The following is a 21353-nucleotide window of genomic DNA, read 5'->3' as shown; positions in this document are numbered from 1 at the left end:
CCCTCGACATCCACAGGTATTCATTCTCCAACGAAGATTTTAGGTCCAGAAAGGGCCTACACTCCAGTCTTAGCCAAGAATATTTTGGTTCTTTTGAGTTTGTCGATAGATTGGTGGGGACTTCCAGGAACAGGAGGTGGAAGACATGAAGGATCAGGAGTTTTTATTACTAATGGAGAGGTGGTTGGGTTAATCCACGAATATAACAATCTTGTGCAAGAGGACGTGACAGATTCCTTAGATTTTCTCACAGGAATAGAAGCTCTCCTTGGACCAAGGAAAGAATCAAAGGCTTCTATTGGACTACCTTGTTCTAAGCATGCGGAATATATCCTTAGTCATGTAAATGCTCTCATCTCTGAACAGGACGACTCCTTGTGCTCTAGCAGAATGTTCAAGCCTCTTCCTACTCCTCTCCCTTGGCATAGATGTTTCTACACCACTCCTAATGTTGCACTTCTACCTCGACAGCTAGATGCAGATGTGGCTTGATTGGGCAGGAAAAACATAGTGGCGGACAGTGAGTCATCGGAGTCAGATCATAGGGACAGAGTGGTCTCTGCACCAGGACATTACAAACAGGCTCGTTCATCTGTGGAGAAGACCCTCAGTAGACCTGTTCGCAATGAGGTTCAACAGAAAACTAGAGGTCGTCTGTTCTGTGGTTCCAGATCTATTTGCAGTGGCAGAGGATGCCCTGCAACACCTCTGGGACAATCTGGAGGTCTATGCCTTCCCTCCATTTTGGCTAATCCATCAAGCTCTGAACAGGGTAATGGCCTCTCAGAACCTCAGAATGACCATAGTTCCTCCCATGTGGCCCCACACGCAATGGTTCCCCGGTCTCCAAACCCTGGTGTCAGAAGCTCCGAGAGAGATTCCTCTGCAGCACAACCTTCTGTGTCAACCCCACTTCCAGGGATCCCACCACTCAGTAGAGTCCCTATTGCTTCATGGCTGGAGACTATCCAGTATCTCCTCCGAGCTAGAGGCTTTTCTCACGTAGCACCATTGGAGATGTCTGGCTATCTCAGATCTTCCTCAGCTGTGTACCAAGGCAAATGGGCCATTTATTGTGTATGAATGAAGGATATTGATCTTTCTTCTTCGTGGAAGACCTCAATGCTTCTCAAGAGCTTTGAGCAGTCTTATCCTCCAAAAGAGCTCAGACCACCCAGTTCAGACCTGACTTTGGTACTGGGCAGCCTCACCCATGCCCTGTTTGAGCTCTGTGTCGTGCTCCAGATAGGAACCTACTCTCAAGACGGTTTTGCTGCTGGCTCTGGCCTCCTTGAAGCGAGTTGGTGAACTACATGGCCTACCCTATAATGTCAAACATACAAGGGGTTGGATATCCGTAGCCTTCGAATTTGTCCCGGAATTTGTGGCTAAGATCCAAAACCCTTCTTGTCATGATGACAGATTTGATTCCTTTTCAATTCTGTCTCTTAATGACCTTGTTGAAAACAATCCAGACAAATTGCTCCTTTTCCCTGTCAGAGCACTATGCTGCTACCTGAAAAGGACTTGCCATCTCCATTCGGGGTGCCGAAGACTTTTCCTTAGCACTGGCCGGAACAAGAAAGAAGTGTCCAAGATTACAATCTCCTTTTGGCTGCGTGAGACTATCAGAAAAGACTATGGTTCGACTTAAGGCTCCAGTCCTAACACAGTACAGGCAAGAGCACATGATGTTAGGGGGCTAGGCCCTTCTTTGGCTTTTAAAAAGAACTTCTCTGTTCAAAGGATTTTGAAGGCTGGCGCATGGCTTCGTCAGACTACCTTCACTTCCTTCTATCTGCGGGACGTTGCTCACAGGTCCTTGGACACTCCTTCCTTGGACCCGGTGGTGGCTGCTCAACAGGTTGTTTATTTATCCAGTGCCCTTAGCAGGACGGTTTATATCTTACCTAAGGTGATGGTATGAATGTGAGAATGAATGGGATGGCTGGTCTCTTTCAGTTTCCTCTCTTTTCTTCTCTACCCAGTGGGCAAAGAAATCATTCCATCATGTGCTGGATTGGGTCTGATACAGGTGAGACTGTGGCCTTTTTGTTAAGGTTTGCTTATTCCTACACGAATATAAAATTTTGGCAAAAGCAAGTTCTCCTCTCTCTATGGCAAAAGCAAGTTCTCCTCTCTCAGCAAGGGGAGAAAGGATTAATAGCAAACTATTGGTGGCCACAATGGTTTGTTATCTACAGATATAGTTCTTTAACTTCCTCCTATATTGTCTCATCATGTATGGATTCCCAGAAGTGAGACTGATAAATAATCACTAATTTATTATGTCAGAAGCTGTGGTTCCCTTTCATAGGCTTCTGTAAGCCAGGAAGAGTTACCAAATGTGCTTAACCTCCAGTCAGTTCCAAACTGATAGACTCAAACAGTGAGTCTATCCATAAGTTAAGACCCAGATTTGTTCCTTATATTAACAAATGACAAATTTATTAATCAATATGTATTTTTCATAGCTAACAAACCTGCGGTCTTAACTTGTATGGCCCACCTCTAGCCACCCCTCAATCAAGTTTCCTGGGATGGAAGAAACTGAGGCGTCATTTCTTTCGATACATAAGCTAAGAAACTTGACGGTTGCCACCTAGGCCTATTGGCCTACAGCATTGCCACCAATTCCTTGTTTGTTGTTTTTACTGGGTTCCAGCTGGCACTAGAAGAATTATCCATAGGTTAAGACCACAGGTTTGTTAGCCATGAAAAATACAAATTGATTAATAAATTTGTCATTTTTTACAGGTAGTGAAGAAATATTTAGTTTAGGTATTTATATGGAAATATCTATTATTGTTGAGGAATTACAGGATATTTATATGAGCAGTTACTGTGTAGTAACTGTTTCAGTAGGTGTGCTTGCCAAATAGTAATGACATACCATTTTGTTAGATTTTGGTAAACAAAAAATTTTAACCTTTTGTAATGCAATTTGTTTGGAGCGAGAGCATATAAGGCTACTGGTGAATAATAATGGCCCCATTAGTTGAGAGAATAAAGATTTATGGTGGGTGCAGAAGGCCTTTAGTACTTTGCTGTAGAAACTTGGGCACTGACAAGGAAAATGGAGATTTTGAAAAGGGGTAACCATAGAACATTAGGCTTCATGGCCGGAGCACAGGTTGGAAGATCATGTTGTAAATGACAAATAGATAAATAAAGAGATATAGTGTCAAGAGGTTGGAAAAAATACAGTTGTCAAAGATTGAGATGATTTGGATGTGAGATGAGAAGGGATTAGTAATAGTTGGTCAGAAAAGTGGTAGGTTATGGAAGTAGCTGGATGAAAACATGTTGGGAGGCCCAGAATGTGGTGGGCCTCTACCCTCCAGAGGCCTTGGGGGTAGGTAACAAGTAGATGGTTGTAAAGGCCTTTTTGATCCCTTGTCACTTCCTCTGTAGCTCCTTTTACCACCCTCGGCCTCACCTATTTGTCTGAAAATAGGAACTTTTCCTAGGTCATGAGTTGGAGTTTAGGTGAGACTGGAATTGGTGAGAGCTTTGGCATATACAGTATACATATGAATGTACATAGAAGTCACCTTATACAGTATATATGACATTTACATATAGTTTGCTGTTATCTGCGGTGTTGCCATTCATAGTAGGTTCTGGAACACATCTACTTGGGTTAACAGGAGACTACTGTATATTATTGGTAGTTGTACCTGTTATTGCATATAAAAGCTCGAGGAAAACTGCAAAAATGTTGTATTATTTAGAACGTAAGGTTTAGTCATAAGACCCTTTTGAATTGCTTCTGTTTTTGGGGAAGTTGCATTGAATCATCCCCCAACACCCTGCATACATCATTCCAATGTTACCTGACATTTAAATTATTTTCCTTGTCTTTTTATGGCTGACTTTATCAGACTCTAAAAGGATGAAATGTAACAGAAGTCATTTGATGTCATAGGTATTCCAAGGGCTAGTATTAAATTATTTTGATATTGCAGCAATTACAGTATTTTGATAAGGGTCAACATGATTTTTTAAGGACATTAGAGAAAAGATGTTCTCTACTATAATATTCAGTGAGATAGAAAGTTTACAAAGTTTTCATGTTGTGACTATTTGTGCAATAATTTAATTCTGATGGTGACCAGAAGAGTAGGGAAAAATAATCTGGGAATATGGTTGTTGTATGCTGTAGGAGAGATGTGGGGCTTAAACACACACACACACACACACACACACACACACACACACACACACACACACACACACACACACACACACACACACACACACACACACACACACACACACACACACACACACACACACACACACACACACACACACTCTAGCTAAAATAAGTAACAGTTTTAACAATAGGTATTAGATTAGTAAGACCTTATGGAGTCAAGTAATTTTGTGCAGTTTTGTCAGTCTTTTTTTTTTTTAATTTCATTTCAGCTTACCTAGTGTGTCCAGCTGATAAAAGGTTCGTGGTTCTATATACATTTTTGAAAAAGAACCAAAAGAAAAAAGTGATGGTGTTCTTCAGTTCCTGCATGGCAGTGAAATTCTACTATGAATTACTGAATTACATTGATGTTCCAGTTTTATATATCCATGTAAGTAAAACATACAGAATTTGATGATATTTAGTATATTGTAATAGGAATTTAATTGGAGCTTGTCACGACTTCTTGTTTAAGTTGAGTTTTATTGTCTCTTAAGAGCATGTAAACTGTTAATTTAATTTCATAAAATACCATACATACCATTCTTAGTTGAAGAAGGAAGGAATGGTTTAATTATAAAAATGCATTAAGATTTTCAAAATAAGCAATGCAGTGTTACAATAAACCTATATACTGTAGATGCAGCTGATACTTGTTGATAGTCAAAGTGACCTACCTCATTCCCTATTTCCTATTTTGTATATATGTATTTTTTGCATCTTTCATAGTGATTGTCAACTGTCTTGAATGGATAGGCAGAACTGTAAACTTGCTTGGGATTGCATTCAAATCGCTTAATGAAGATGCTATGCAAACATTTTATGCTTCCTGTTCATTTTTGCGTTCATTTTTTCACAAAGGTTTTAAGTTTCAAAGGACTATAATTTTAATGTCTGTGAAGATAAGAGACTTCTTTGTCACATGCCCATTAATTGAATATAGTTTAGGTTTTAAGTTTCGAAGCCTTGTAATTTTAATATCTTTAAAGTTAAGAGACTTGTCACAAACCCAGTAATTGAATATAGCTTATTTTGTGCATCATGCAAAATTACAGACATGCCATTCATCTGTAGAAGAAAAAAAAAAAAGCTCAACTTAATTTAGTAGATATCCTTTGGTTAACAGGAAAACTTTGTGTATGCCAACTGGTCAACAGCTATCAGAGATTCACAGGAAACCATTGTTGTCTCGTGTCCTTTATTTTATTTTATTTTTTTCTATTCAATTTAATCATGCTTTTTGGGCTGTGATAATATTTTCATTGCAACCTTACCTTAGATTTGTGTATAGTGCCTGCAGGTTTTCATCCTTGGAACGTAGGTAGTGTCACAAAGTTTCAGTTAGGGCTCTTCTTTTGCTATGCTTAATGATACTGAGTTCTTTATTATATTATTATATTTATTTTATTATATTATTATATTATTGTTATGATTTTACAAGTATTACTGTTGAACTATACTGTAGTTGCTAGTATCTGACAGGCAATGAACTGTTAACCTTACTGAATTTGGTTTGTTTCTTTTAGTAGACCATTTTTTTTTATTATTACAAGTTTAGCTTAAAGTATTTATTATGAAGTTTTTAGAACAGTCAGAGTCAAGGTTCAAACTCAGTATTCTGGTTAAAACAATCATCGAATGCTGTGTGGCACAAAGGGTTTCTTTGAAATTCCGCTTTTCAACTTTCCTGTACTTTATCTTTCCTGTACTTTTATCTTCCACAATTGTCCTCTTATCCAAGTAGGTCTGGGTCCTTCTCCTCTTCTGGTCTCCACACAAGCCCAGCTGACACTATCATACTATTCTATAAGTTAATGAAGGACATCTCCACGCCATCCTCTTCTCCCATTCATCATTATCTGTACTTATGGAATTTCTGTAATTTTCCTCATTGTATCATTTCTAACTTTATCTGGCAAGTGAACTCCCTATAATCTTCCTAAAGCTTTATTCTTAGACTGAAAGTCATGCAGATATAGTTCCCTTGTTGTATTGGGATTAATGTCCGTATAGCACTACAGACCACACTAGAAATATGTACAATCTTTTTTCTTAAGCATTTTCAGTGTATTTGCTCTCAAAATCTAATTCAGCTTTCCCACTGCTTTATTGGACTAAATTCCAACTTGATGGAACCTTTACAGGTTATCACTGTTCTGAAATATTTGAAAGATTCACTTTCATTAATCCTTTCTTCATTTAATGTTCTCTCATCATTCGTGTATACTTTGTCCTTATTATTTATTTTGAATCCCATCTCTAGACAGTGATGGATTCCTTTAAATAAGCTTTGTAAATGTTGTGGTGTAATGCTTTCCAAAACAGCATCATCTGCATGTCCTACTGTTAGTCAAATCTAAACCTTTGCTGTCCTTTTTTTTATGAGAAGGGCAAACAGAAAGGTGATATAACATTCCCTGGCAGCATCCCATTGATACAAATTCACTTGACAAGACCCACTCACCATCAACTTTGCATTTATTTAATTCATGGATATCTCAGATTATATTGACATATTTCGTGGGAGTACCATAGCAACATAGTATCTCTTATAACATCTGCCCTTGGATATTGTCAAATGTTTTCTCACCATTGAAATATGCCAATTAGAAGATGTTTCAAATCCATGAACTGTTACTCAGCATGTCTTAACACTACCTAATATTAGTTTGTCCTCTTGGTTATTATTGTTGGATTTCTCTCTGTGGGTAAGTAATATATCTGTCTTCTTCCTGATATTTTCCTTGTATATTATGTATCTTTCCTCTGTTCATTACTTACAGTTTATTACAAACTGCTGTGCTTTACTTATAGTTTAATACAAACTAACTTGTTATTATTCGGATATTCTGTACTCCCTTTTTACTTGAGAGTTTTGCACAGTAGTAAATTTTTTTTTTATTCAACCAATTCTTACATTTTCAGTTTGGAACATATGCAATTTTTTTTATTTCTAATGGGCATATTAATCTTGCACAAATTGAAGAATTTCTTCAGGTATATTTTTTTTGTCATTTTGTGCTTTCTGACCTTGTATGTTCATTACCATTGAATATATTTGATTTCTAGTTAAGTGCTGTATGCTGTATTTATGGATATTACTTAAGTGAAGGTACATGAAGGTGCCAGCCTTTGTTTGGAGAATGTTATGCACAAATTATGGGCTTCTCAGTGAGACCAATAGTTGCGGCAGGAAGTTTTTCTTGTGCTGGAAGATATGGAAAGTCATTATTGTCTACTTCCCCCTACTTCATCCTCATGCTTCATTCATGTCATCAGGAGACGTAGTTCTCTGAGGTTATCAGTATCTACATCTCACATGAAGTGTAAGTTGTTACTTGAATGTAATGAAGCAGATTTGAAAACAAAAGTTACTTTTTCTCTCTAAGTCACACAATCATGTGCTCCTTTTAGCCCCTCAAAGCTGTTTTTCAATGAGAGTACATGAAGAATGAAGAGGTTAGTGGGTTCTTCCTTGTGTATCTAGGTAGAACATCCCTGAATGATCACTCTTCTTTCTGGTAGACAAAAGACTGTTAACGTGGGGATGTATGAGATACCAACTGTGGTACTGTATGATTGATAGGTTTATTTTGTGGTTTAAAAACTTTGTTTTTCTCAGCATCCTCTCCTGTCAACATAATGTTTGTGTGTTTGTTTTGATTTACAGTACCTTTTCTTTCCATTCTACTCCTCCATCAGGATAGCATTTCAACAACCTCTTTCTTTGATTCTGCAGTTAACAAGTCTGCATGTAGTTGTCCTTAGTAGCATATTTTAGGGCTGTTTTGTTCTGATCAGAATAATATTTTCTCATCTGTTCTTTAAATTAATATTAATAAATTGTTTACCGTATTTGCTGGCATATAAGATGCACGCCTATTTTACTCGGATATTTTGTAGAAAAAACAATTTTAGTATGTTTTATTATACATTTATTGAAAGATCTTTTAAAGTGATTTTGTAGGGAAAATGTGTATGATTGTAGTTTAAATTTGATGTTATAACAGTGGCTTTTTTGTTTTTCAGCCATCGATTTGGACTATGCATGAGATTTACCATAAACAATCAATGTTACTTTATGGAAAACTGTACCCAAACTCTTACCCTCTCTCAGGTCAGCTGTACAGTTGTTTATATGTGTTTCTGCAATAGGCTACTAGGGCAGTGCTATGATTTTGTGTACATCCACTCATTACAAATGGCTGACAGGCAGATGAATATTTTTTTTATTTAGAGAATAAATAAAGGTTTTCTAAAGGTAAAACAGTCCTTATATAATGGAAGATATAACAGGTGTGGGTTATGTATGCTTGGGAAGGAGGTACATTGAGATGATGTGAGCTTCCCTTTTAGACTATGCCGATGCATCGTAAACAATTTTTCGTAAGTTTGTGATAACAAACTGATAATTCGGCTTGTTTTCAATATTTTGTTGTTAGTAACACGGTTTACTGTAGTAATTAGGCTTGTTTTTCAATGTTTTAGCTTAAGGTGCTTGGTCTCCCATCTGAATATGGCCGCATTGGAAGCAGGGCATTTTTTTTATACAATTAAAAATTTAAAAAGTGCATCTAATACGCTGGCAAATATGGTAAACATTTCCAAACTTCATTTTGTCAAAAACCCTACTGAAAGGTTTGCTAGTCCTTAAGCAGTTGCACCATGTATTTATATATAAATATAAAAATTATATATATATATATTGATGAATCTGTAATGATGGTGTCATTTAAATTTCAGGGTAAGCAAAAGCAGACAAAGCGCACTACTAATTTCTACCAGTTTTGTAATGCTGAGTCGGGTATACTATTGTGCACCGATGTTGCAGCTCGTGGATGGGACATTCCTGCTGTTGATTGGATTGTTCAGTATGATCCTCCAGATGATCCCAAGTGAGTTGTCATTATTAAGTGGTAGACCACTGAGCTAATGTATTTAGCTCTGATGGGGTTGGTGAGGGTTTATGATTAAAGTTTAATTTTAGGTACTATATTAAATTACAGGTTTTGTAAACATTTTATAAATGGATTAATTGAAAATTATGGAGATTGACAAAATATCATAGTTGTTTCCAAATCCTGACATTTTTTGTAGATTGTATTTTTGAAATCATATAAAGAAATGTTTTAACTGTTGGTATTACTCCGCATTCTGGAAAAGCAGACATAAAAATGCTCATGTTGTGATGATGGGGACAATGTCATACTGATTCACTTCTCACAAGTTTGTTGTGCTTTCTATTCAAGAGACATTCAAGAAAGTAATTATGTGAATGGAGAAAATCAGAAATCTCTCCCATTTATCTTATAAATTTGAGGCAAGCTCAGTATATTTGTATTTTTCTCTTTTGACTGCAACAATTACAAATCTATCTATCCTTCCAGTGCTGTCCCAGTTGCTGTAAAGTTTATGTTTAAGCCCTTCTTGTTAAGTACCAGTATGCTAACAGGAAATGGTTGTTTGCATGTCCTGCCCATTATATCTAGTTGTTTCACATGAAAACCAGCCTTCACCATCATTATGAATCAGTACTTATGAAATTTGAAAATAGAGCTAGTTGTTACCACATTAACCCTTAAACGCCGAGCCTCTATTTACAAAAGTGTCTGTCGTATGCCGGCGGCGTTCGGGAGTTAGTGCTGAAGCAGAAAAAATTTTTTTTTTTTTTTTAAATCACAGCACACTTAGTTTTTAAGATTAAGAGTTCATTTTTGGCTCCTTTTTTTGTCATTGCCTGAAGTTTAGTATGCAACCATCAGAAATGAAAAAAAATATCATTATCATATATAAATATTGGAATATATGACAGTGCAAAAAAAAAATTTCATATATAATTGTATACAAATCACGCTGTGAGCAAAACGGTTAAAGCTAATGTGTTATTTTTTTTCGTTGTATTGTACACTAAATTGCGATGATTTTGGTATATAACAAATTGTAAAACGATCAAAGCAACACAGAGAAAATATCACAAAATGATGCATGAATTCATAACGCACGGACGTAAAAACTAAGTTTTTTCTAAAATTCACCATAAATTGAAATATTGTGCTAGAAACTTCCCGTTTGTTGCAAAATGAAGTTAATTGATTGAATATTACTAGACTGTAAGTGTTTTAGCTTACAATTGTAGTTTTCGACCATTTCGGTCGAGTTAAAGTTGACCGAAGGTTGAATTTTTTCTATTTATCGTGATTTATATGAAAATATTTCAAAACTGATGAAAGCTACAACCAAGAGTTATTTTTTGTCGTATTCTACATGATATTGCGCACATTTTCATGTATAACACTTTATGTAAGGCCTAATATAAAACGGTGCGAAAATTACGACAAGGTGACTAAAGAAATTCTGAGATTTTCAGCCGAGTTACCGCACGCGGAGGTAAGGAAAAAGTTTTTTAAAAAATTCACCATAAATCGAAATATTGTGCTAGAGACTTCCTGTTTGTTGCAAAATGAAGGTAAATGATTGAATGTTAGTAGAATGTAAGAGTTTTAGCTTACAATTGCGTTTTTGGACCATTTTGGCCGAATCAAAGTTGACCGAAGGTTGAAATTTTGGCACTTATCGTGATTTATATGAAAATATTTCAAAACTGTTAAAAACTACAACCATGAGTTATTTTTTGTTCTATTCTACATGAAATTGCACACATTTTCATATGTAAAACTTTATGTAACGGCTAATATAAAACAGTGCAAACATTACGACAAAGTGACGAAAGAATTTCTGAGATTTTCGGCCGAGTTACCGCACGCGGACGTAAGGTAAAAGTCTTTTTCAAAAATTCAACATAAATCGAAATATTGTGCTGGAGACTTCCTATTTGTTGCAAAATGAAGGTAAATGATTTAATATTACTACAATGTAAGTTTTAGCATACAATTGTGTTTTTCGACCATTCGGTTGAGTCAAAGTTGACCAAAGGTTGAAATTTTGGCACATCTTGATTTATATGAAAATATTTCAAAACTGATAAAAGCTACAACCATGGATTTTTTTTGTTGTATTTTACATGAAATTGCGCACATTTTCATATATAAAACTTTATGTAATGGCTAATATAAAACAGTGCAAAAATTACGACAAAGTGACGAAAGAATTTCTGAGATTTTCGGCCGAGTTACCGCGCAGACGTAAGGAAAAAGTTTTTTTCAAAACTTCACCATAAATCAAAATATTTTGCTAGAGACTTCCAATTTGTTGCAAAATGAAGGTAAATGATTGAATATTACTACAATGTAAGAGTTTTAGCTTACAATTGCGTTTTTCGACCATTTCGGTCGAGTCATAGTTGACCGAAGGTAGAAATTTTGGCACTTTATCATGATTTATATGAAAATATTTCAAAACTTATAAAAGCTACAACCATGAATTGTTTTTTGTTGTATTCTACATGAAATTGCACACATTTTCATATATAAAACTTAATGTAACGGCTAATATAAAAAGGTGCAAAAATTACGACAAAGTGACGAAAGAATTTCTGAGATGTGTCGCCGATGCTCTGTAGTGCGAGAAGAAAGAAATTCGCGCATGCGTGGCTAGGTAACACTTGTAAACAAAACAACAGCGTGATCCGTGAACTCCCAGCATCCCTCAAGGCGCGTGATTTAAAATCTTTCACAAACTAGGCCTATAACTATTTTTAAGTGAACATTTAAAAAACTTTTTGTAGTCGACGTACCGTACGTCCACTCGGCACCTGACAGACAATTTTAGTCGACGTACGATACGTCCAGTCAGTGTTTAAGGGGATCGGCCGCCTAAAAAACCCAAAAAATCTTTAAAAAATTCGATTTGCTGAAAAAAATTCTATGGCTTCGTATAGGGTTCAAGAATGTGTCCACGAAATATTATGCTAAAATTTGCCGTATTTCTCTAGTTAGGCTAAATGTAACAAAAACTATATACCCATAAAACACCAGTAGCGCAGATGATTTAGTCTGGTATAGTTTTTGCGATATATATTACGAAAACTTCCTTTAAAATGAAATGTATAATGTCAATAATATCCTACTCGGCACCTTAAACATGACAACGCACACGTCATACCATGACGTCGACTGTGGCCGAGAGTTGCCTATAAACTTCCAAGCTAGAAGGACACGTTTTTCATGCTCGCTAGCCTTGACTGAACTCTGTATTTTCTGCGGTGTTTTTGTTTTTCACCATGCCTAAAAGGTCCAAGAGTTCACTTCATGCTTCTAGAATGCAGAAAAGCCAAGTGGAAAAGTCCAGGCGAGAAGTAGAAGAAAGAGTTCAAGAAATTAGTGCCATAGAGGGGAATGGAGCGACGGAGAGAGAGAGAGAGCTGTCGCCCATCAAACGGCGCAGGCAGCAATCTCTGCTGACCAGAGACCAACCACATCCACCCCTAAACACCTCTTTATTTGTTCGTCACTACCAAAGGGCAAAGATATGTTAGAAGAAGAAAGCAGTAGCTCGAAGGCTGATATTATAGACGATCCTGAAAATAAAATGATCATAATAAGTGAAGCAAGACTTGATGAACTACTTGAATCACGAATCCCTAATTGTTAATGTAAAGTAATTCCCAGGATCCATTTGGCAAGGGATGGATTTGAGACACTAATAAAAAAGTGTAGGCAACTAAGATCAGACAGGGGGGGGACCAGGAACCTAAAATTTATAAGAATGTGTCTTAGCCACATAAATAATCAATTAATATTCTTATTTATAATCATTTTGCATTAATTAATACCCAAAAATAAAAATTAAAACCATAGAATTAATTGTAACACAGTCTTTGAAGTCCATTTTACTTTTTTTATGTAACTAAAACTTTGAAGGCCCGTTTCTCAAAACATAAGTTTTTCGCCTTTAAAATGCATCTCCTCCCTTAGTATTGGACCAATCTAAATGAAATTTTACATGGGGAAACACGGTAGATTAATAAAATGCCGGGGATTTTAAATATTATGAGTTGCTGATTTTTGGTAATTTTTTTCTGTAATTTTTCCGGGGAAAATTTCATAAAAAAGAAAAAAAATTCATCTCGAAGAAGAATTGAAAAATCAAAAATCCCTGGCATTTTATTGAAGGTTCATATGTGTTTTATACGTGGTTCAAATCCCATCCCTTAAAAACTAAAAGCAAAGGAGAAGATGCATTTTGAAAATGGCCAATTTTGGCCGAAAATCGCTCTGGCGTCACAAAACCTAAGGTCACTGACCAAAAATTTTTTCCCCAGAAGTTCCACATAATGTCCTTAAACAAACCCCCTATATATCAACAACCTGTCATTAAAAAAGTGGGAAACCGGCCGATCCCCTTAAGGGTTAACAATAATCCTTGTATAAGAACGCCGTAAAATGTGTTGTAGGCTACTTTTTTGTATGGTAAGTGCTACAGGCTACTTAATTTCCTTTGCAGGTTTTCAATTGATTATCAACAGAAATATTGTAATTTTTTGTGACTGAAGACATATTCTATTTTGTTTTTTGGAAAGCAATTAATTGAGTGTATTTTTTTTATAGTCTTTACTCTTGACTTAAACATTGCCTTGACAGTAAGGTAGTACTGTATGCAATTGCTTTACCTTTTGTGAAGTTATTTGCTTTCTTATGAAGGGTCCATTATCCTATGAAGTTGAGGTGTGGATCAGTAATTATATTAAAAAATAAATTGTCAAGTCACCATATGGAAACCATATTAAAAAAAAATCCTAATTTTTTATTTCAGGGAATACATTCATCGTGTTGGAAGAACTGCTCGTGCTGGTGGCAGAGGTAATGCTCTTCTTTTTATTAGAGAGGAAGAAATTGGATTCATCACATACCTCAAGGCCCACAAAGTCAGTGTAGATTGTATGGACATTACTTGGAGCAAAGTTGCAAACATTCAGCCCCAGGTATTCTTCCCAGTTTTCATGTGGCTAAAACTATTACAGGCAGTCCTCAGTTATCGGTGGGGTTTCCATTCCTGACGGTGTGATGATAATGGAAAAACGGTGATAATAGCACCGATAACTGGAGATCGGTGCATATTTGCGCCAAAAATCCAGTCATCGTCTTCACTAGACAAACGCAGTAAAACCGTATTGCCGATAACCGGGGACTGCCTGTATAGTAACTATTTGTTAAAACAAAGAATTTCAAAGAATATTGCATAATCATTTCTCAAAATTGAGCTGCCCTATTAAAAACTGGATAACTTTTACACAGTAGTTACTGTGCATCATTATGCAAATGTAAATAAAACAGATTATGAAAAGAGACGAAGTAGTTTATGGCACCCTTTGTTGATTTTGGATGTTAAAGACGAAAAAATAAATTTTAATGTGCCAGATTCATTTCATCATGAGATATGTAGCTTCTGTGCATGGATATTTTGTGCACCTTATTTCACTTACTAGTATTTGAAGTAGTACAAGTCTCTAGGGAGATTTTGATATTTATTTGGAAATTTTTCCATAAAAAGATTAGTTTTTCTAGCTGATCCAGTATTTAAACAAATTAATTGTAGGCTTTAATCTTTAGAGACTAACATATCACTAATATATGACATTACCTCTGCATAATGTGTGCTAGTTAAATTTAGTTAATGGGTAAATGCTAATAGTTTCCTGATAATTGTCTTTAAAATTATAAAGTCTTATTGATTAGACTGCTTTACTTACCCAAAATTATAATAGTGCTGTCATTACTTTATACAGGGCAAGGGGTTCCTTTCCCTGTAGTACAGTCTACTTTTGAACATCAAGGTTTTCTACTGTCAACAGCATTTTCAGATAATTTTAGCCTAACAAATCTGTAAATTTTAGCCTAACAAATCTGTATATTTACACTTTGTTAAACAATTATTTTTAGTCTAATAAATCTGTATGTTTACACTTTATGTTAGTTAAACAATTTACTTGCAGAATTCATGCCTAAAAAGTAGCCTAACTAAAAAGAAAGTAAAATTGTAGCTGATAGGTAGACATCTGATAAGTTGAAGTGATAATGTAACAATAAATTATGCATCTTTAATTTGCATCATAGTAAAGGAGAAATGTGTGCATCTATCCATATCTATGTAAGTGACTGTTCTTCCAAACTGTCTTTCTAGAAAAGTTAAGTATAACTTAGTTTTACCAGACCACTGAGCTGATTAACAGCTCTCCTAGGGCTGGCCCGAAGGATTAGACTTACCTGGCTAAGAACCAATTGGTTACTTAGCAATGGGACCTACAGCTTATTGTGGAATCCGAACCACATTATAGCGAGAAATGAATTTCTATCACCAAAGGTATTCATGGCACTAGTACTTAAGATGTTGAAGAATAACAAATGTTTAGTTTCTTGACAAGTAGTATATATTATGTGAAATTGAGAGAATTGTCTTCTTTCAGCTGGAGAAACTTATGAGCAAGAATTACTTCCTCAACGCAAGTGCCAAAGAGGCCTTTAAGGGGTATGTTCGGGCTTATGACTCCCATCAACATAAGGACATCTTTAACATTGAGACTCTTGATTTAAAGAAGGTAAGGCATGGTACAAGATGTATTTTCATTAAGGAATTCCCCTAGAAGGTATGGCTCTGAATGTGCTGGGGATTTAGCACAGACAGAAAGGATTGGCCTTCAAAATTGATCAAATCAGCATTCACACGAAGGTCAAGGCCAGAAGTGTGAACCAAAATCAGGTTAATAAAGCAACATTTATTAGACCTTGATGTTCTGGTACACAACTTTCACTGTAACTGTAATCAGTCCTCTTAAGATGTGAAGTTTCACAAATACTGTAGTTCTACAATAAAACAAGTATTTATACAAACCATGGTTAAAATAAAGCAATTTTTAAACAAACCAGGCAACCATAAATAGCTTTAACTGTATGTAACCCACCTAGGTGCAAATATTTGAAACATTGCTGTGAAAAATTCAACAGTGCTTGCCTAACTAACTCCATCAGCTCCATGATGCCATGCTTATTCACTCATCGGTGCCACTCTCCATGTGGAGAGGGGAAGGGGTAGAGGAAAGCACCAATGGTTTAATCATGAGTTTTATGAAAACATGTTGTGTTGCTAAAACAATTGTAATTACAAACCCATTTACCATAAATAGCCTGAATCACAATTTAAGAGGGAGGACAAAGCAGGTGAGCCAAAGATAAAGGTGTAGCAACAAGAAGTCCAGTTGCTGAAAAATGGACGCTTCCATAAGTAAAGGATTTTTTACTGCAAGATGAATTGAGTGAATTACACTCGCCACACACAAGAGTCCCTATGGAAAACACATGAACTGCAGTGATGGAAAGTCCCAGTGAGTACACATCAAGTTTTATTATACACCACAAAGGTAAAATTTTATTTGAAGATGTCTTGACAAAGCCAGGTTCCCCCACTTTAGTGGTAAAGAGCTCCAAATTATATTGTAGGGCAGAGAGAAAAAAAGGGCTCAAACTCATGAAATGACATGTAGCCAGTGGCAAATAGCTTTCAGACATGAGCTGATGGCTAATGTGCAGGAACAATGCAAAGATTAGGATTGAGTGTTGCCTACAAAATTTAGAGCAAGCAAGAGACCAACCGAAGACCAGCAACTGAAATGTGATACTTCACCTGAAGGGCATGGAGCTCACCAACAAACCCAAAGAAGCCCAAGGCAATCAAGATGGGGCGTCCAACTGTTGCTCATAAGGAGGCTTAAAAAGACTACACAGCACCAAGGTAAAGTCCCAATATGGAGGCTTGACCAAAACACACAGAATGACTTTGGCAGAGTGATGAGAAGGGTCATACCCCTAGCCCAAGCTGTGCAAAATTTTAATAGCCAAGAGAAAGCATCAGGTGAACAAAGACGTTTGCTGGGACTGGAGTAAGGGTTAAAGGGGACGAATCATGGTCATCTCTCCAAGCCACAAAACTAGCCGACTTCTGGTAAAGAATCTCCAGGGGATAATAATAGCATCCACAACCATATTTAACAAGCATCTCTCTCAGACCAACCTAGGCAACCTTCATGTGTAAAAGTTTGGCACTTATGGGTGAGGGTGAAACTATTGGTAGTGAGGCTGCTTCAGGAGACATTTGCAAGAAGGTGGAGATGGAGGCCTGGAATTGTCTGCAGAGTTCCAGAAGTTCAGGAAACCATTCCTGTCACCCCAAAAGGGAGCAATTAGAGTTGTCCATGAGTTCGCTGATACCTGAAACTTACCTAGAACCTAACTCGGTAGTCTGAACTCGGGAAACATTTTGACTACTAGACCATCCATAGGCTGGAGTATGTCATCCACTGCCCAGCTACTGGGTCCAGATGCATTGGAGTATGGTGGAAGCCTGATATTCAACGATGTGGTTAACAGATCTAATAAGGGAGTCCCCAACACCTACCACCAAGCTCTGCAGACATCACAGACTAATGAAATGCACTCAAATAACTGAAAGTTGCATGGATAGTAAGAAAAACTATAAAAGCACAGCGACAGAAGCAAACAGAATGGGTAGCAGATTACATACAAGTAATGCCAGCAATGCGCTGGACTCTTGCCTTCTGAAAAGTAACAAAAGCAAATGACAAAATATGAGGTATCACACTACAGAAATGAGGGAAGATGAAATTGCATTTATACTGATGATCAGTGAGAGGCATATAAAAAATCATGCATAGTGGTTGTAGGACATACAGCAGCACTTATTAGCAGGTTAAATGGATGTATGAAATTTTATGACAGGATTATTGGCAGGGCAGATGGATGTATGAAATTTAAGAAAAGTGCACCAAGGATGATTAAGCTTGGCACCATGGATCCAGTGAGATTGGCTAGGCATGTGTTACGTTTCATATTGGTTTGCCTAGATACTCCAAAGAAAATGCCACAACTTTGGTTTAGGTAGAGGATACATAGGGCTGTGGAAGATGGTGACAGGTGTACTTGAAATCATTTCTTTCACTGATGGTTGAAATTAGGATATTCTTGCAATTTCATTATAATGCCTTACCAAAACACTGTAAAAGCTTTAATCTCTAAATTTCGACAACGTCCGAGATATATTTTTTCCAACTTTGTTTGGAACGCTGATATAATTGGTGGGAGACCCAACCCCACTGGATGTCGGTGGGGGGAGTGGAAGGAGACTAGCCCAGTAAACAGCTCCAGTTTCAATCTCGGGCGTGTTGTGAACGCATCTCGTGCGTCCGTTCGGTTCAAACTGTTTGGATTCACTTCAGCTCTCGATGCACTTCTTTCTGGCATCTCTTTTTGGTGAAGTACTCAGTTTCTTGTTTAACCTAGCTAGCTTAGCTCTGTGAAATAGGTAGCTATGTCGGATTCCAGCTTCTGTGGATCTAGAGTTTGCGCAGGGAATTTGTGCTCTTCTAAACTTGTTAAACTTAAGTACGACCGTCACTCTTTGTGTACGGCCTGTAGGGGTCAGGAGTGTTACCAGGAGAACACATGCAGTGAGTGTCTTGAATGGGGTCAGGAGTTTTGGCACACGTACATTTCCCATCAGGTAAAGCTGGTTAAGGATAGGGATAGGAAGGCTTTTAAGCGTAAGGAAGCTAGGCTAACTTTTTCACGGGTGGCATCAGCGTCATCCCCTTTACTGGCTGTTTCTTCCTCCACCCCTCCTCCCTCCTCTACCGCTGCTCTTTCCCCTCCTCCTATTCTCCCCTCTTCTTCACCAGCTTCCCAGTATGTTTTCCCTAAAGCCAAGCCCAGCCTCGAGGCTGATAAATCAGAATTTAATCTTTTCAGAACTCAAATGGAAGCACAAATGAACGTTTTCATGGATTCTGTCTTAAGTTTAGTGCGTTCGCACCATAGTCCGGGCGTTAGTGTTGGTGATGACGTCAGTCTTGGTGATAACAGTGGTGTTGTTCGTGATCGTGTTTCAGGCGAGTCTGCTCGTTTTTCTGACTCTTTTGAGCAAAGGCAGCCGTCCCGCCATTGCCCTCTGAGGCTGTGAAGACAGTCCGGCGCTGGGCGAAAAAGCTTAGAAATTCCTGCCTCCACTAGCAGGCTCGGCCCTTCAAGGCACCAATAAGCTCTTAGTCCTGTACGTCGAAGACGAAGCTTTGACCTTCCTCGGCCAGTTACTGAAAAGCGCTTCAAGAGTCGCGAAAGTGAATGTCGCAATAAGCCAAGAAATGTGAGACGCCGCTTAGTTCGCAGAGTGCTTCTCCATCACTCGCCGCTCTTCTCAACATCATCGACGCCACAGGATCGCGGTCCCAGAATTCCGCTCAAGACGCTCGGGCTCTCTCAAACGCCACTCCCCAAGGTAAGTTCTTCAGATGAGAGTAGCAGCAGTTCATCTTCAGTCTCTTCATCTTCCAGCTCTTCAGATCCTCCCCCTCCTCGTCATCGCAAGTGGGATCATGCCTCTCAACCCTTAAAGAGGCAATCTTCTGATAATTCCTGCCCTAGGGACCCTAAACTCTGTAAGAAAAGGACAACTAGCCCTACACCTGGTTACTCAGCATGGGATTCTGATCAAGAAGATGCATTTCAGACGCCCTCCTGCTTCATCCCAAGTCATTCAAGGTTTCCAGCCCTCTCCAGAAGGATCTGCCTCAAGTTCCCGTGCCTCTTCCTCCTCCTCCTACACAGGAAGTGTCTGCTCCTTTGGCTTCATCCTCACCTTTCCAGGAACCTAGTCTGCTGGAAGAGAAGCTAGAAAAGGTAGTCCGCAAAGTGCTTTGTATTCCTGGCGACCAAGAAGTTGTTCTTCCTCAACTCCTGGACGTTCTTGGCATGGAACTGATTCTTTCTGGTGAAGAGGAAGGTCCTGTTGACTCAGTGCCTTCTCATTACGCTTCTCTGCTTAACTTTCTGCTGCAGTCGCACTTCAACATTTTCAGCCCACAGCCCCGCTTCCCCAATTCCACGCTGTTACTGGGAAAAGCAGTGTTCTAACACTTCCCTTCCCAAATTGGTACTTCCACCACCTCCAAGAAAGCCTTGAAGGAGGTAGAGGCTTGGTTGGAAGCTAAGAGATCCTCTGGTAAAGCAGTCTTTTGCCTACCCTCCTTCAAAGGTGTCGGAAAGGAGGCAAAATTATTACAGCACAGGAACTTCTCCTTCACTAGGCTCAATCCCAGCACAAGGACTTTGCCCCTTGTGGACCCTTCCAAGACGCATTTCTAGCTGCCAAGACTTTCTTTTCTGCACTGGATGTAGAACACTCTTCCAAAAACCTCACAGCTCCTAGAGATTGTCATTTTCTCGATTGGTCAATGAGCTACAAAACGTTGAGCAGGCCATTGCAGAAGACGCTCTGGGAGAGAATCACAGAATTCCTTACCTGCACCGACGTTGCTATCCATGATGTGGCAGGCTTAATCCTCCTCCCTTCGCCATGGCCACTCTGGACGGTGAGGGAGACTTGGTGCTCTTTCTCTTATCTAAGGCTGTGACTTCTTTACGTGCTGGCCGCCTCTTGATCCGCCCGTGACTTTGACAAGGGAAGGCCTTTTCCCAAAATCGATAGTGAAAGACGTCCTTTCAGGCATGTGGATAAGAAGATCGCACATCGCATTTTCATCCTGTCTATGTTCCTCTGCCAAACCCAGGCCTGCTCCCGCCTCTTCACCAAGATGCATGCCTCCTCTTACCAGACATCCTGCTTGTGAACGCAAGACTCCAAACCTTACTCAAGGCCCCGTCCAACTTCAGAGGTCACAAGTTCTCCTAAACCCCAAGGCTCAGCCCACAGTAAGTAGGAACCTCCATGTGCCGGTGGGGGGCCAGACTCAGTCTCTTTGGGAGAATGGAGAGACAGAGGTGCAGATCAGTGGGTGATTCAAGTGCTCCAGCCAGGGCTACCGCCTCCGTCGGGCCCAACCTCCTCCTCTCCCACTTCTCCCATTTCCGACAGCATACTCAAGAGGCTCAGTCAAGTTTTCGGCCCTAGAGACAGAAGTTCAGTCTCTCTTAAGGAAAACAGTCATCGGAGAAGTACAGGGCGTGTCAACCCCAGGATTCTACAACTGCCTGTTTGTAGTCCCCAAGTCATCAGGGGGTTGGAGGCCAGTCCTCGACGTAGCGCTCAATCTGTACTCGGAACTGCTTTCCATGGAAACGAACCGCTCCGTTTCTTCAGGCTCTAACTCGGGATTGATGGTGACCCCGACATGGAAGATGCCTACTCTAATATTCCAGTACATCAAGACTCCAGGAGGTATCTTTCGGCC

At 38.5% G+C, this 21353-nt stretch overlaps 1 protein-coding gene across 1 annotated transcript in view; it reads left to right on the top strand.

Moving 5' to 3' along the window:
• Window positions 1-21353, top strand: part of LOC136851892 (uncharacterized) — a 110595-nt gene that overhangs the window by 82021 nt on the left and 7221 nt on the right. Inside the window, 4 exon segments of the mRNA XM_067126229.1 lie at window positions 4432-4592; window positions 8945-9096; window positions 13913-14081; window positions 15564-15695. Coding sequence (XP_066982330.1) covers window positions 4432-4592; window positions 8945-9096; window positions 13913-14081; window positions 15564-15695 — 614 coding nt within the window.

Source organism: Macrobrachium rosenbergii, chromosome 24 (genome assembly GCF_040412425.1).
Source record: "Macrobrachium rosenbergii isolate ZJJX-2024 chromosome 24, ASM4041242v1, whole genome shotgun sequence".
NCBI lineage: Eukaryota > Metazoa > Arthropoda > Malacostraca > Decapoda > Palaemonidae > Macrobrachium > Macrobrachium rosenbergii.
Note: the sequence above shows the minus strand (reverse complement) of the source record. Positions and strands in the feature narration are given on the sequence as shown.